Below are 10,718 nucleotides of genomic sequence, written 5' to 3' on the forward strand. Positions count from 1 at the left end.
TTGTTTCATGTTAATGCTACCAATTGACGATCAAAGTATTTGCTCTTTTTATTGTTGATGCCAGCAATTGACGATCAACGTTTGCAGAAACATTGTCATGACCTTGATCTTTACTCTTTTCAGAAAATAAACTATGCTTTCGCACTGAATACGTCTCCCCAATTGAAAAATTTTCCAATTGCATACTCCATGTTATGTTCCAATCTACGTCTCAACTCCTGTAAAATGCTACTATCATTGCTTTTTGGAGTGAAAATTCCGTGTTTATTACATTTTGATGCAAGTTGATATAGATGTTTGTGGGCAAGAGTTTTTGTTCGCATGTTTTCACACTGAAATTAGATATTTTTCTGCACGTAGGTTTTCATTTTGTGATATGGATCCAAACCTGTCTCAATACTAAGACTCACAAATGCAAGAGGATTGCCAAGCCGATTTCCATGGATCTCTAAACATGTTTACCACCTCATGGATTTACTGCATTATTGATAGCTTCTTCAAGAGCAGGATCATCCTTAATGTTCTGTCCACCAATGCCTACTGGGGGACATAAGCCCCCAAGTCCATGCCCCCTTACCCCAAAGAGCCAAGAAACTGATAGTGGCATTGATTCAGTCAAGACTCAACCCTCGAAAAGGTGAAGGGCCTCAAAGAAGAAGGCTGTTGCAGGGGATGAAGTGGTGGAGGTTGAAGGAAATCGTGGAAAAGCAGTAAAGAAACCGAAAGTCTCAAAAAAGGTGTCAAAAGTGGATTTGGATGATGATGGTGCAGACAAGGACAGTAAAGGCTCAGGTTTTTGGAAGGACTATTGGGTAGACCAGGTCATACATATAAGGGGTGGTATGCATGAGGAATTCAACAATGCTCAGAAACAAGGCATTGACCTCTGGAGCAAGGTTGCAACCCAACTGGCTTCCACCTATCATGACTTCGATAAGGATAGTGAGAGCTGTAGAAAGAAGTGGGCGCGGGTCTATCAATAGTACAAGCAAGACAAGGCACATAATTCCATTTCAGGATATGACAAGAAACATACTTGCAAGTGGTATGACGTGGTTGACAAGTACATGCATGATAGGGCTCATGTTGTGTGTGTCAACCATGCTTCATCTATTGTGGACAGTTTGGCTCTTGATGGTGGCGAGACACAACCCAAAGGAGATGTTGAAAAAGACCTGGCAGCATCCACTACTCGTCCATCCTCCACTACACGAGGGGGGACAACTCGTGTAGGCCGAAATAACCAATGCTTGGATGAGTGCTTGGGACAAATGGCAAACACCGGTTCTACTCTTTTGGACCACTTGAAAGACTCCTCCGCCCGACAAGAAGCCTTGGAGGCTAGGAGACTGGACATTTTTGAGGCCATGCACTCTAGCATGGCTGCATTTCTGGACATTGCAAAACGTGGATAGGGGTCCTTGTTCTCATAAAATGCTGAATCCTTTTATGTCTTCGATGGCTCATGGATGGCATGTCTTACAAGCAAGGATATTTGCTTGCAGCTTTATGTTTAGATGTCATGTTTGTTTCTTCAATTGAATGTTCATAAATTCTCAATCATTTCATGTATTTGATGGCTCGTTAATGTTGTAATCTCATGTCTTGCAAGTAAAGTGCTATTTGATGGTTCTTTTACAAGCTCAAAATTAATAATACAATGATGATAGGCTGAAAGATAATAGGCTGAAATTCGAATGGGCTGAAAGTTAATAGCATGAACGTTGAATTTAGCGAATTCAAAAAGGATCATACGGAAAGTGTTTGGCAAGGAAGACAAGGATGATAGCTCCTCTTCATCGAGCATGGCATAGACAGTTGTAGCATAGATTGTTGTAGTAGTTGCATTGTATTACTATTTCTATGATGTAGCAATGTAAGATGGGGTTGCTTTCTATTAATGCAATGAATGGAGTAAGATTGAATTGCACAAAAATATACTTTCCGACAAGAGAGGTAAGTAATGAGTCAAGAGTCTACATCGATTAATGGCATGGAATAGATGAAATAGTCAATATGGTACTTTTTCTAAGTCCTAGTAATGCATGCAATTGCAACTTACTTTCTATCAATATGGCAATGCACGGGTCTACTCTTTCTTTGTTTGGCATACCATGACTAAGCATCTACGTCTCCTCTTCCTTTGTTTGCATACCATGATTGAACTGAGCATGATTCAAGTATGGAACGTACGATAACATACGTATGAAAACCAACAGGCTCATCTTTTTATGAAAAAACTTCACCATTTTATGAAAAAACTTCACCAGCATGTTTGGCTACTGCTGCAAGGGTATCAAGCACTGTGTGGCAGCAGATTGGGCGGGTAATTGGCTTTTGATCGTTACGCTGTTCTATGATCCTAATGCACTTACGTGGGCGCCTGGAAGAAATATCCTCTTTTGCAGGGAGGCGCAGTGCAGGGGTATCATGCTTGGAGGGAATTGAAGCGGTGGAAGAAGAGGGAGGCCATGAGTGGCAGAAAGCAATCTATGGACTGGGGTAGTACGAAATGGCGAGAAAAGAAGAGTCTGTTGGTGCTGCAGCAGTAGGAGGGAGTTGCAATTGGAGGCAAGGAGATTGGGGAGCGAGCTGATGGAGTAACCGTTTGTAACCAACCGTTTGTCACTCTTCCAGGGAAAGTGCAACGCAGCCTGCAGGTGATAGAAAGTGCAACGCAGGAAAGAGGTGAAATGGGGTCTTCCGCCTTCAGTCTGAACAGAGACCCTGGCGGCCAGCCCCTGCTTCCAGATGTCCAGGCTGAAGGGGTCAAATGTCCGCCTGTAGGTCTGAACCGGGCCTTAGATGGTGCCACCTCCACAACAGGCACGCTTCCAGCGCCGCCGACGAACCTCGAGAAAGCCATCTGTGCAATTGTGATGAACCTGCTGAAGCTCCCCTCTTGTATTCTACGTGAAAGATAGGTTTCAGGTGTTTCCACCTTCAACCATTCCCACGATGTATCATTTGCCGGCTAAGATTATGCACGCCGGGCAAGTTCTAGTCGGAGGACGGAACTTCAATCTTAGCTGTGTCTTCAGCTTAACGGAGCTCTCATCCCGTTTGCCAAGGTGGGAAAACTGCAATGGGAGATTGGTGACTCCAAACTGCAGGCAACATGCCTCTCAAGAAGAAACTTTCATAGCTCTGGAGATTAAGCGGTTCAGATTAAATCGTAGCCTTCGAAACAGTATTGCAACTGCCTCTCTCTTTCTTTATTATAAGCAGGTGGGGATCTCACGGTCTGCTGAGACATATATCAACCCATGCCGATTATAATTAGGGATTCTTTTTCTGTTGACAAATAGCGCAAGTCCCCAATTGGTCATTGATCTACCATTAACAACTTCGCAAGCTCGACCAGTTTATCTCACCTTCGCCCTTTATGGAAATGGGGGTGCGAATGATGGATTGCTAAGATCCCTCGAAAGTTGCATAATTATGGATATCCCATTCACATTGATTCCAGGCCAGACTAGAAAACGTCACAGCCTGGAAAAGTTTCAACTAATGTAGAGAATAATAAAGCAACAACGACGATGAACCAAATTGAGTTGAGGTTGCAGCAAGCTTTGCTGTGAGTTTGGAGAATTATTCAAACATAACTTTCAAAACAATATTTGTGCTTGCTTCATAGGTGCATAGAATCACCTTGACCATAGACTTTGATGCCACCATAGTAAATCCTTGGTTTAGTGTCACACGTGTTTCATTCTCTCGAATGGTATGAGTCCAATCTTAGGAAGAGATTATTTCCACTAAGGTGGTTCTCCCTCTATTTGAGCACGTTTACAACCTCCTTTGATCTAGCTTTCACTCATCAACCTTCCTCCACTCAAATTAGCATTTTAGTCAAGATTGCTTATTTTTCCCCACCTAAGAGATGAGTTTCGTTTAATGCAACATTAAACCCCATATTAACTTTCAAGTCACTTTGAGTTTGATAGGTGATAAAGGTACACCAAAGTGTCAATTTTTATGGAGCTTCTCAAAGTATTGCTCTTTCAATATACCTATTTAAGAATGTATATCTTTGTAAGACTAGAATATATCCAATCATACAAATTCAGATTTTTGTTAAAATGAAAAGAATAAATTACTGAAAATATGTCTGATAGGTTGAGAGGTCTCACCACTTATAATGCCTCTTCTCTTGTAGAATCCTATTCTCTTTCTAGATTAAAGGGAGGCTAATTTTGGTCCTTGTTTTATCTACATTTCTCTTCATTGCCTTGCATTAGAGCAGTCGTAAATGTTTTATCATGTTTTGTTTTGTTTTGTTTTTGTTCTTGTTATTGTGCAGGAGAGGGAGGGAGATGGGATATGTTATTATGATTTATTAGGAACGGCATTGAAATGCTCAAAATCATGGATAACCTTTAAAAGAGTAACATGGTATAGAGCTTACTATAAAGCTACATTATTCAAGGACCATTACACCATTCCCCATAGACATGTCTATCCTAATGCATATGTATATAAAGCCTACTCCTATGAGGTTCTAATGTCTCCTATTTAGCATGCATGGAATGAGGTGTTCGCCACTTTTCTCTCAATTCCCTGCATTCCAGTAAGGGTTACCATACATATCAAGCCATATATGGCATGGACCATCTTCCATCAATTTGTTCTCAAGTTTTCATGCACCTACCATACATAACACATTAGATGAATGAGTACCGATTACATTGTAAGGTCATTGCACATGGCAATGAATCAAAGGCTTTTGTGTGGAGGTGATACTTGCCCTGGCACTTTAGACCTCAACAAACCTTGGAGCAACCAAACAAAGCATTAATACGGTGGTGATTGTATACATTGTTTAACAAATCCTCTGTCGAAAATTAAGATCCTCAGCCTTAATTACAGATCCCTATTTATAACATAGTTGAAATTATGTTTGTTGCATGCCAACTTGGATTTTCTTGAGGATGACTAGTAAAGAACATGCAATAGCTTCACTTGCTCAAATCGTCGAAGGCTGTTTTAAGCATAAATAAGGAGAAATAAAATTTATGGTCACATCCAGCGTACATAAATTGCCCTAATTCATCCTAAAGCCTCATCCGTTGGCAAAAACACCACTAATAAAAATATGACGGACCTCAGGAAAGAGATTTTACAAACTCAGAAAAAAACCATGACAATGCGATTAAGCATCATAGAAATTGGTCATCTTTGAAAGCCCACACACACAGCCAGTATGAAAACAACCTTCAAGCCTGCACCAGAAATTATTCACAATCAGAGCTCAGAAAAGAATTTTAAGTCCTGGAGATGTCATGCTTGCTTATTCAGTTAATCCCAAGAGCCATGCCTACATTTACTACACCTTGCTTGTAACATATTTTGAAAGCCAGTCCAAGCCTTCATAAAGACCTTCCCCAGAAGAAGCACATGTGCTCTGGATATACCTAGGAAGAAAGGCAAGATAAAAACCAGAGCAACATACAATAGCAACTGAAAAGCAGAGGGCATGTCTAATACAGAATCAAAAGGTACAGAATACAACTACAGTGTATATTGGTAAAATAGTTCACACTTCAAGAATTGTCCCATTCATTCTTAGTTTGCTCAAAAGGATGTGTATGTTCAAAAGAATGTGTATGCGGGATGCAAAAACTTGTATAGATTGCAGCACAAAAACTTAAACCAACCTCCACGTTATTCTGTTCAAATATGAGGAGAATGGGTGCACCTACCAAGAGCGTTGACGGAGAGAATGTAGACCAAGCTTGTCTGTAATTTCAGCCACATTCATGGCATTTGGAAGATCCTGCTTGTTAGCAAATACAAGAAGCACAGCATCCCGCAGCTCGTCCTGGAATATAGATGCGAAGTATTAAAAGAAAAGTCCCATAACAGATGCTAAAGAATTCACAATTGGAAGCCATGTCCTATAAAAGAAACTGTGACAGAAAAACTGTTGACATAACCAGAACAAAATAACATAGTTCACAACGCTGAAGACACAGAAAAATATGGCCCCTACAAACGTTTATTTCTACTCATAGATGTCAGTATAAGAAGTTCAGAGACAATCGTCATGGAGTTTCGGTCTGGTGCTGACAGGTCATGCATAGCAACCAGCCTCAGTCCTTTGAAATGTACAGCACAGATTGAACCTGGAATGCCAGAGCAGGTGCCACTGCTATGTTGAATTCACTTCCAGAACACAGCATTGAAACCTTGACACGACGAATGTGGTCTCTACTTACAAGAGATGGGATATAGTGGTAACCTCCCCACTTGTGAGACCCCAAATGAGGATGACATGGGAGAGGATGACCTGTAGCAGGAGAAGGGTTCAGAAAGAAATCGTGGGCAGAGAAGGCTGTCACAAGGCCAGATCTGAGAGATTTATTGCACAAAGCAAGGTCAAGGGCACAGCAAAGGACAAGCTTTGGCAAAGGAAAGCTCAGCGAAACGAAAGATGACAAGTCTGACGACGACAAGAACTCTTCTTCTGGTGGAGGCAAGAAGAAGAAGAATGCTTCTACTGTGATAAGCCTAGACACTATACAAGAGACTGCAGAAAGAAGAAGGCCGATCAGAAAAAGGAAGCGTCAGAGCAGTTGAGACCAAACTCCAGAGGCCAACGTGATAACATAGCTTTTCTTGGTGAGGCCTCAAAGTAAGATCCAGGTGAACTGTCTTAATGTCCGATATTGAGAGATGGTCCAACGAGCTAGAGGTAGCAAGAACCTTTGTGGAGGTGGAGGACAGCATTTGTTGTTCAGATCGTTGTGCTGAGAACAAGGCTGACACCACTTGTCTGTTAATGTAGATGGACTTTAACACCTACCTTTCTTAAGACACATGTGCAGACTTTGCTTCATCAGGTATTGATGGACGATGCTTCACGGACTTCAATTTTTAATGGATGAATGGAGCTAGGATTTTGGGGGTGCCAGAATGGTAGAAGAACCTCGTTGAGCCATTTTTGTCTATATACAAGGCCCAATTTTCATCTCAAGAGAAAGCAAGAAGTGCAAGCTGCAACATTAATGAAGACTTGACAAGAAGAACTTTGCATGTCCGCTAATATGGCTAGATGAATCCAACAACATGCCTTATCTCATCCTTTTACACTTAGTGTAGTTTCAATCTCATGGCAGTCACTCACAAGGTCGAAAACCATAAACTTCATCACGCATAGCACGGACTAGCTACTATGACATCCCCCACCGAGATCAGCACTACGAAGAAAACTGATCAAAAGTAGTCCACATTCTCTTCATTCAAGCTACAACGCTTGTGAAGACTATACAATTTCATTTTAGTCTCTCCCAAACGAGAAAACACTTATTCTATTCAACCTTGCTACCACATGCTTGTGAAGACAAATTACCACTCTATAACTAGGATGTGGCTGTCAGGTCTTCATAGAATGGTAATCGGGCACAATAGTTTCGTGCCAGCTGAAAACATACTTGCTCATGTTGCCATCTACCTGATCTTCTGGTTTCCAGAAATCAAGGTGGCAATTTCCTGCAAACTCTTTGCATTGCCACTCGTATGATTAGATTTCTTTGGATCTCACAAGATTCTCATTTGCAAAAGGATGCATAACTTGCATTTGTCAGAGCAATGCAGCCGAACAACCACAAGCAGAGGAAAGGCCATGCATAGCACAACAGCAGCTTCTAACAGACTTTGAAACGATATTCAAAACAAAGTGTAAACCAATTGATCACAAAGAGATTTAGAAAATCCATGAATGAAACAGTCACCTTCCATTAATGACTTTGGAAGTAAGTCAAGAACTGAATGTCGCCAGAAACACCAGATTTTTAAGCAAACTGACCTCATATATCATTTTATGGAGTTCATCTCGGGCCTCTACTATGCGGTCTCTGTCATTACTATCTATCACAAATATAACACCTTGGGTATTTTGGTAGTAGTGCCTCCACAAAGGACGGATCTGCTCCACAAACACCATCAACTCATCATTAAAACCATACCGAGCTTTTGCAATGAAAGAACCACTTAACCCTGAAACTTTGAATAGGGCCTAAAAAACGACTACAAAAAGGCCACCTGCGTTAATGTGTGCAAAGCCAAGAAGGACCATAGAGTAGTGTACATACAGCAAGAATAGAGCAGCAAAAGCATGACTCAAAGACAGGCAACAAATTATACAAAATACATGAATATGTCGATAAAAATGATCTAAAATCGAAGCTAACCCTATTACTGTGTCCACTAAAGGATTCTCACTGGTCCTTCTTGCTTTGCTAACATGCACTGGAATGTAGAAGCCATCCAACAACAAATTCCCTCACAAAGACATTGAAAATCTGTGCGCCACAAGTACCTTGTGCTGGCCTCCGACATCCCACACAGTGAAACTGATGTTCTTATACTCCACAGTTTCCACATTGAAACCTGCCTCATGAAAAATCCATCACTACAATCCTATATTCCTTAACTGACAATATAAGGCCTGCCAGATTTACCAGCAGCAGAGATAGAAAAGAAGCACAGAAGGACTGTAGCAAAGCAGCAAGGAGAAAAGAGGCGAAGGCAAGAGAAGTACCGATGGTGGGGATAGTGGTGACGATCTCGCCGAGCTTGAGCTTATAAAGGATTGTGGTTTTACCAGCGGCATCGAGGCCGACCATGAGGATACGGATGTCTGTCTTGCTGACAAGGCGCTGCAAGATGGTGGAGATGATGAGGCCCATGGAGGAGGGGGAGGGGAAAGGGGAGGAGCTGTAGAAGGAATGGTGTACGGAGCTCGAAAGGCGAGGCATTGTTGTAGGGAGCAGGGAGAAGGAAGGATTCTTTGCTTTGGCCCCAATCCATGGCGACCTTGATCCAGTCTATAGTTTGCCTTCCTCTCCACTCCTCGTGATAAGCCCTCCTCTTCCAGAGAACCTGCGCCATTTTGCATAGCACAAATGAAACTAGATAGTTTATATATATGTATATATATATATATATATATATATATATATATATAAACTACGTAGTTTTGACACTTAGACCGCCAAAGGGTGCCCATAGGTTGGGCACCCCAAAACATTGATGGGCGGGCTGGAATGGGCACTCCCGTTACACACCAGCTCCCCATCCATTTTTTTTAATGATCTCACAAGTACAAACCCTTTTTGTAAAAATAAGGGCTCGGATGGGTGTGGAGTTGGGGGACCCAAATCGTGATGGTGATTGGCTGAATCTAGCCCTGCCCATCGATGGGCAGTCAAAGCTTGGCTGTCCAAGGAAGGCCTTTCTTAAGGCATGACGTGGACTCCATGTTGGATTAAATGGTCTAAGCTTGGGTAGTGTATGCGTAAAGGGGTGCATGGTGCGACGTGTTCTCAGACTGCTTCCAAGGCATGCCATTTGAATGCAAATTCAACTTAATTTTTTTTGTTGAACTGGTCCCATCAAGAGCCACATCGCTAGCACCTACATCGTCCCCACTGCTCTGATACGTGGCCGCCCTATCTCTTCTGAGCTGTCCCTAATACCTAGCCAGTAAATCTCCAATTTGCCATTTGAGGGAATGGGAAATTTTATGCCAAGGTGTCATCTCATCCCTCCCATTTTTCAGGTCCCTCCCGTCTCAACTGACGCCACCACCTCGGCATTAGCTTTCCAATTCCCCATATGAGGGAAATGGGAAATTTAATGCCTAGGTGTCATCAGTCCTTACCGTTTTCCTCCACTCCAACCCTGTGAGTTCTTAAGGTTAATGCTTTTGTGGAAAAAAGACTTAATGAAACATTCTAGGGTTGAAAATGGCATAAAATCCACATTTTCACCAAACACTACGATATTTTAACATGGGGAATTAGTTTTCCCATAAAAACCCTCTTCCCCCATGTCATTAGAATCTTCTACTTAAGGCATTATGACGTTGTGGTAGTTTTCGGGGAAATGGGAGAATTTAGTGCCAATGGTCCCCCTTCCAAATTTTCCCCCAAGAACCAATCTAGTCAATGGTTTTGTGGGAAAAACGACTTTGGGAAGCATTTGAAGGCTGAAAATTACATAAAATTCACATTTTCGCCAAATAGCGTAATATATAACATGGGGATTTAGTTTTTTCCATATAACACTTTTAATAGGGCTTTAGGTTCCTTTGAATTCATGGGGCTTTAGTTTTTTCCATATTAACCCTTTTAATAGGGCTTTAGGTTCCTTTGAATTCATTTATTATAGTTGTGTTACCTCATAAACAATACCTTTATTATTAGCGCTACCCCTTTTGTGAAACTCTAAGTGCAATTGTTTTCCCTTAGGTAAAATTTGTCAAGCTAAATTCAACCATAAGACTACGAGGTACTTTATATGCATAAATTATGTGCGCTTCTCAATATATTAGGCGGTATTTTCCATGCACACTTGTGCATTCTTATTGAGTTATTAATGGCCAAAGATTAGCAACATTTGCGAACTAAATCCCAACAAATGCATGAATAATGTGGTGCTCGTAAGTTTTCTATTGACAACGTCGCACTCATTGCAACATGTATGACTGTGGTTAGGATCCTGGAACATCAATCTGCTTAATTAAAACAAAATAAAATGTTTTTTCTCCCAAATCCCTTAGAGCAAGTAAATGCACATACTTACATATATATAGTTTTTATGTAAAGTATAACCACAAAGAGTGTGAGTGGATATGATGCATTATTCCTTCTCCATACATTTATAGCCAAGAGAACAAGTCCTTCCCTATTAATCATGATTAAAATCTTGTGGAT

The 10,718-nt window shown here is 41.3% G+C and overlaps 1 protein-coding gene and 1 pseudogene across 4 annotated transcripts; one reads left to right on the top strand and one right to left on the bottom strand.

The window, feature by feature from the left end:
* The first annotated feature begins 412 nt into the window (after positions 1–412).
* On the top strand, positions 413–1,415 carry LOC147893003 (uncharacterized; annotated as a pseudogene).
* A 3,035-nt stretch (positions 1,416–4,450) lies between these two features.
* LOC147893004 (ADP-ribosylation factor 1-like) lies at positions 4,451–8,882 on the bottom strand. 4 transcript variants are annotated; one of them, XM_087386867.1, is made up of 6 exons: positions 8,543–8,882; positions 8,321–8,391; positions 7,808–7,927; positions 5,703–5,821; positions 5,333–5,414; positions 4,451–5,222 (listed from the first exon to the last, which is right to left on the bottom strand). In XM_087386867.1, exons 1-6 carry the CDS (start codon positions 8,757–8,759, stop codon positions 5,217–5,219), a joined length of 615 nt encoding a protein of 204 aa, XP_087242993.1. In that variant the 5' UTR covers positions 8,760–8,882; the 3' UTR covers positions 4,451–5,216. The 4 variants fall into 4 exon arrangements, with proteins under 4 accessions (XP_087242993.1, XP_087242995.1, XP_087242996.1 ...); XM_087386869.1 differs by having other exon boundaries at positions 5,322–5,414; XM_087386870.1 differs by having other exon boundaries at positions 4,451–5,404.
* Between the last annotated feature and the right edge of the window lie 1,836 nt (positions 8,883–10,718).

The sequence above is a fragment of the Dipteris shenzhenensis genome, chromosome 16, assembly GCF_047967505.1.
Source record: "Dipteris shenzhenensis isolate YYH24624 ecotype China chromosome 16, Dip_SZ_1.0, whole genome shotgun sequence".
NCBI lineage: Eukaryota > Viridiplantae > Streptophyta > Polypodiopsida > Gleicheniales > Dipteridaceae > Dipteris > Dipteris shenzhenensis.

Excerpts from the sequence above, each read along its gene's own strand:
- LOC147893004 (XM_087386867.1), bottom strand. The coding sequence starts at position 8,759 with ATGCCTCGCCTTTCGAGCTCCGTACACCATTCCTTCTACAGCTCCTCC. Across the intron at positions 5,822-7,807 it reads TCCATAAAATGATATATGAG|GACGAGCTGCGGGATGCTGT; the intron begins GTCAGTTTGCTT and ends TCTATATTCCAG. Across the intron at positions 5,415-5,702 it reads TCTCTCCGTCAACGCTCTTG|GTATATCCAGAGCACATGTG; the intron begins GTAGGTGCACCC and ends CTTTCTTCCTAG.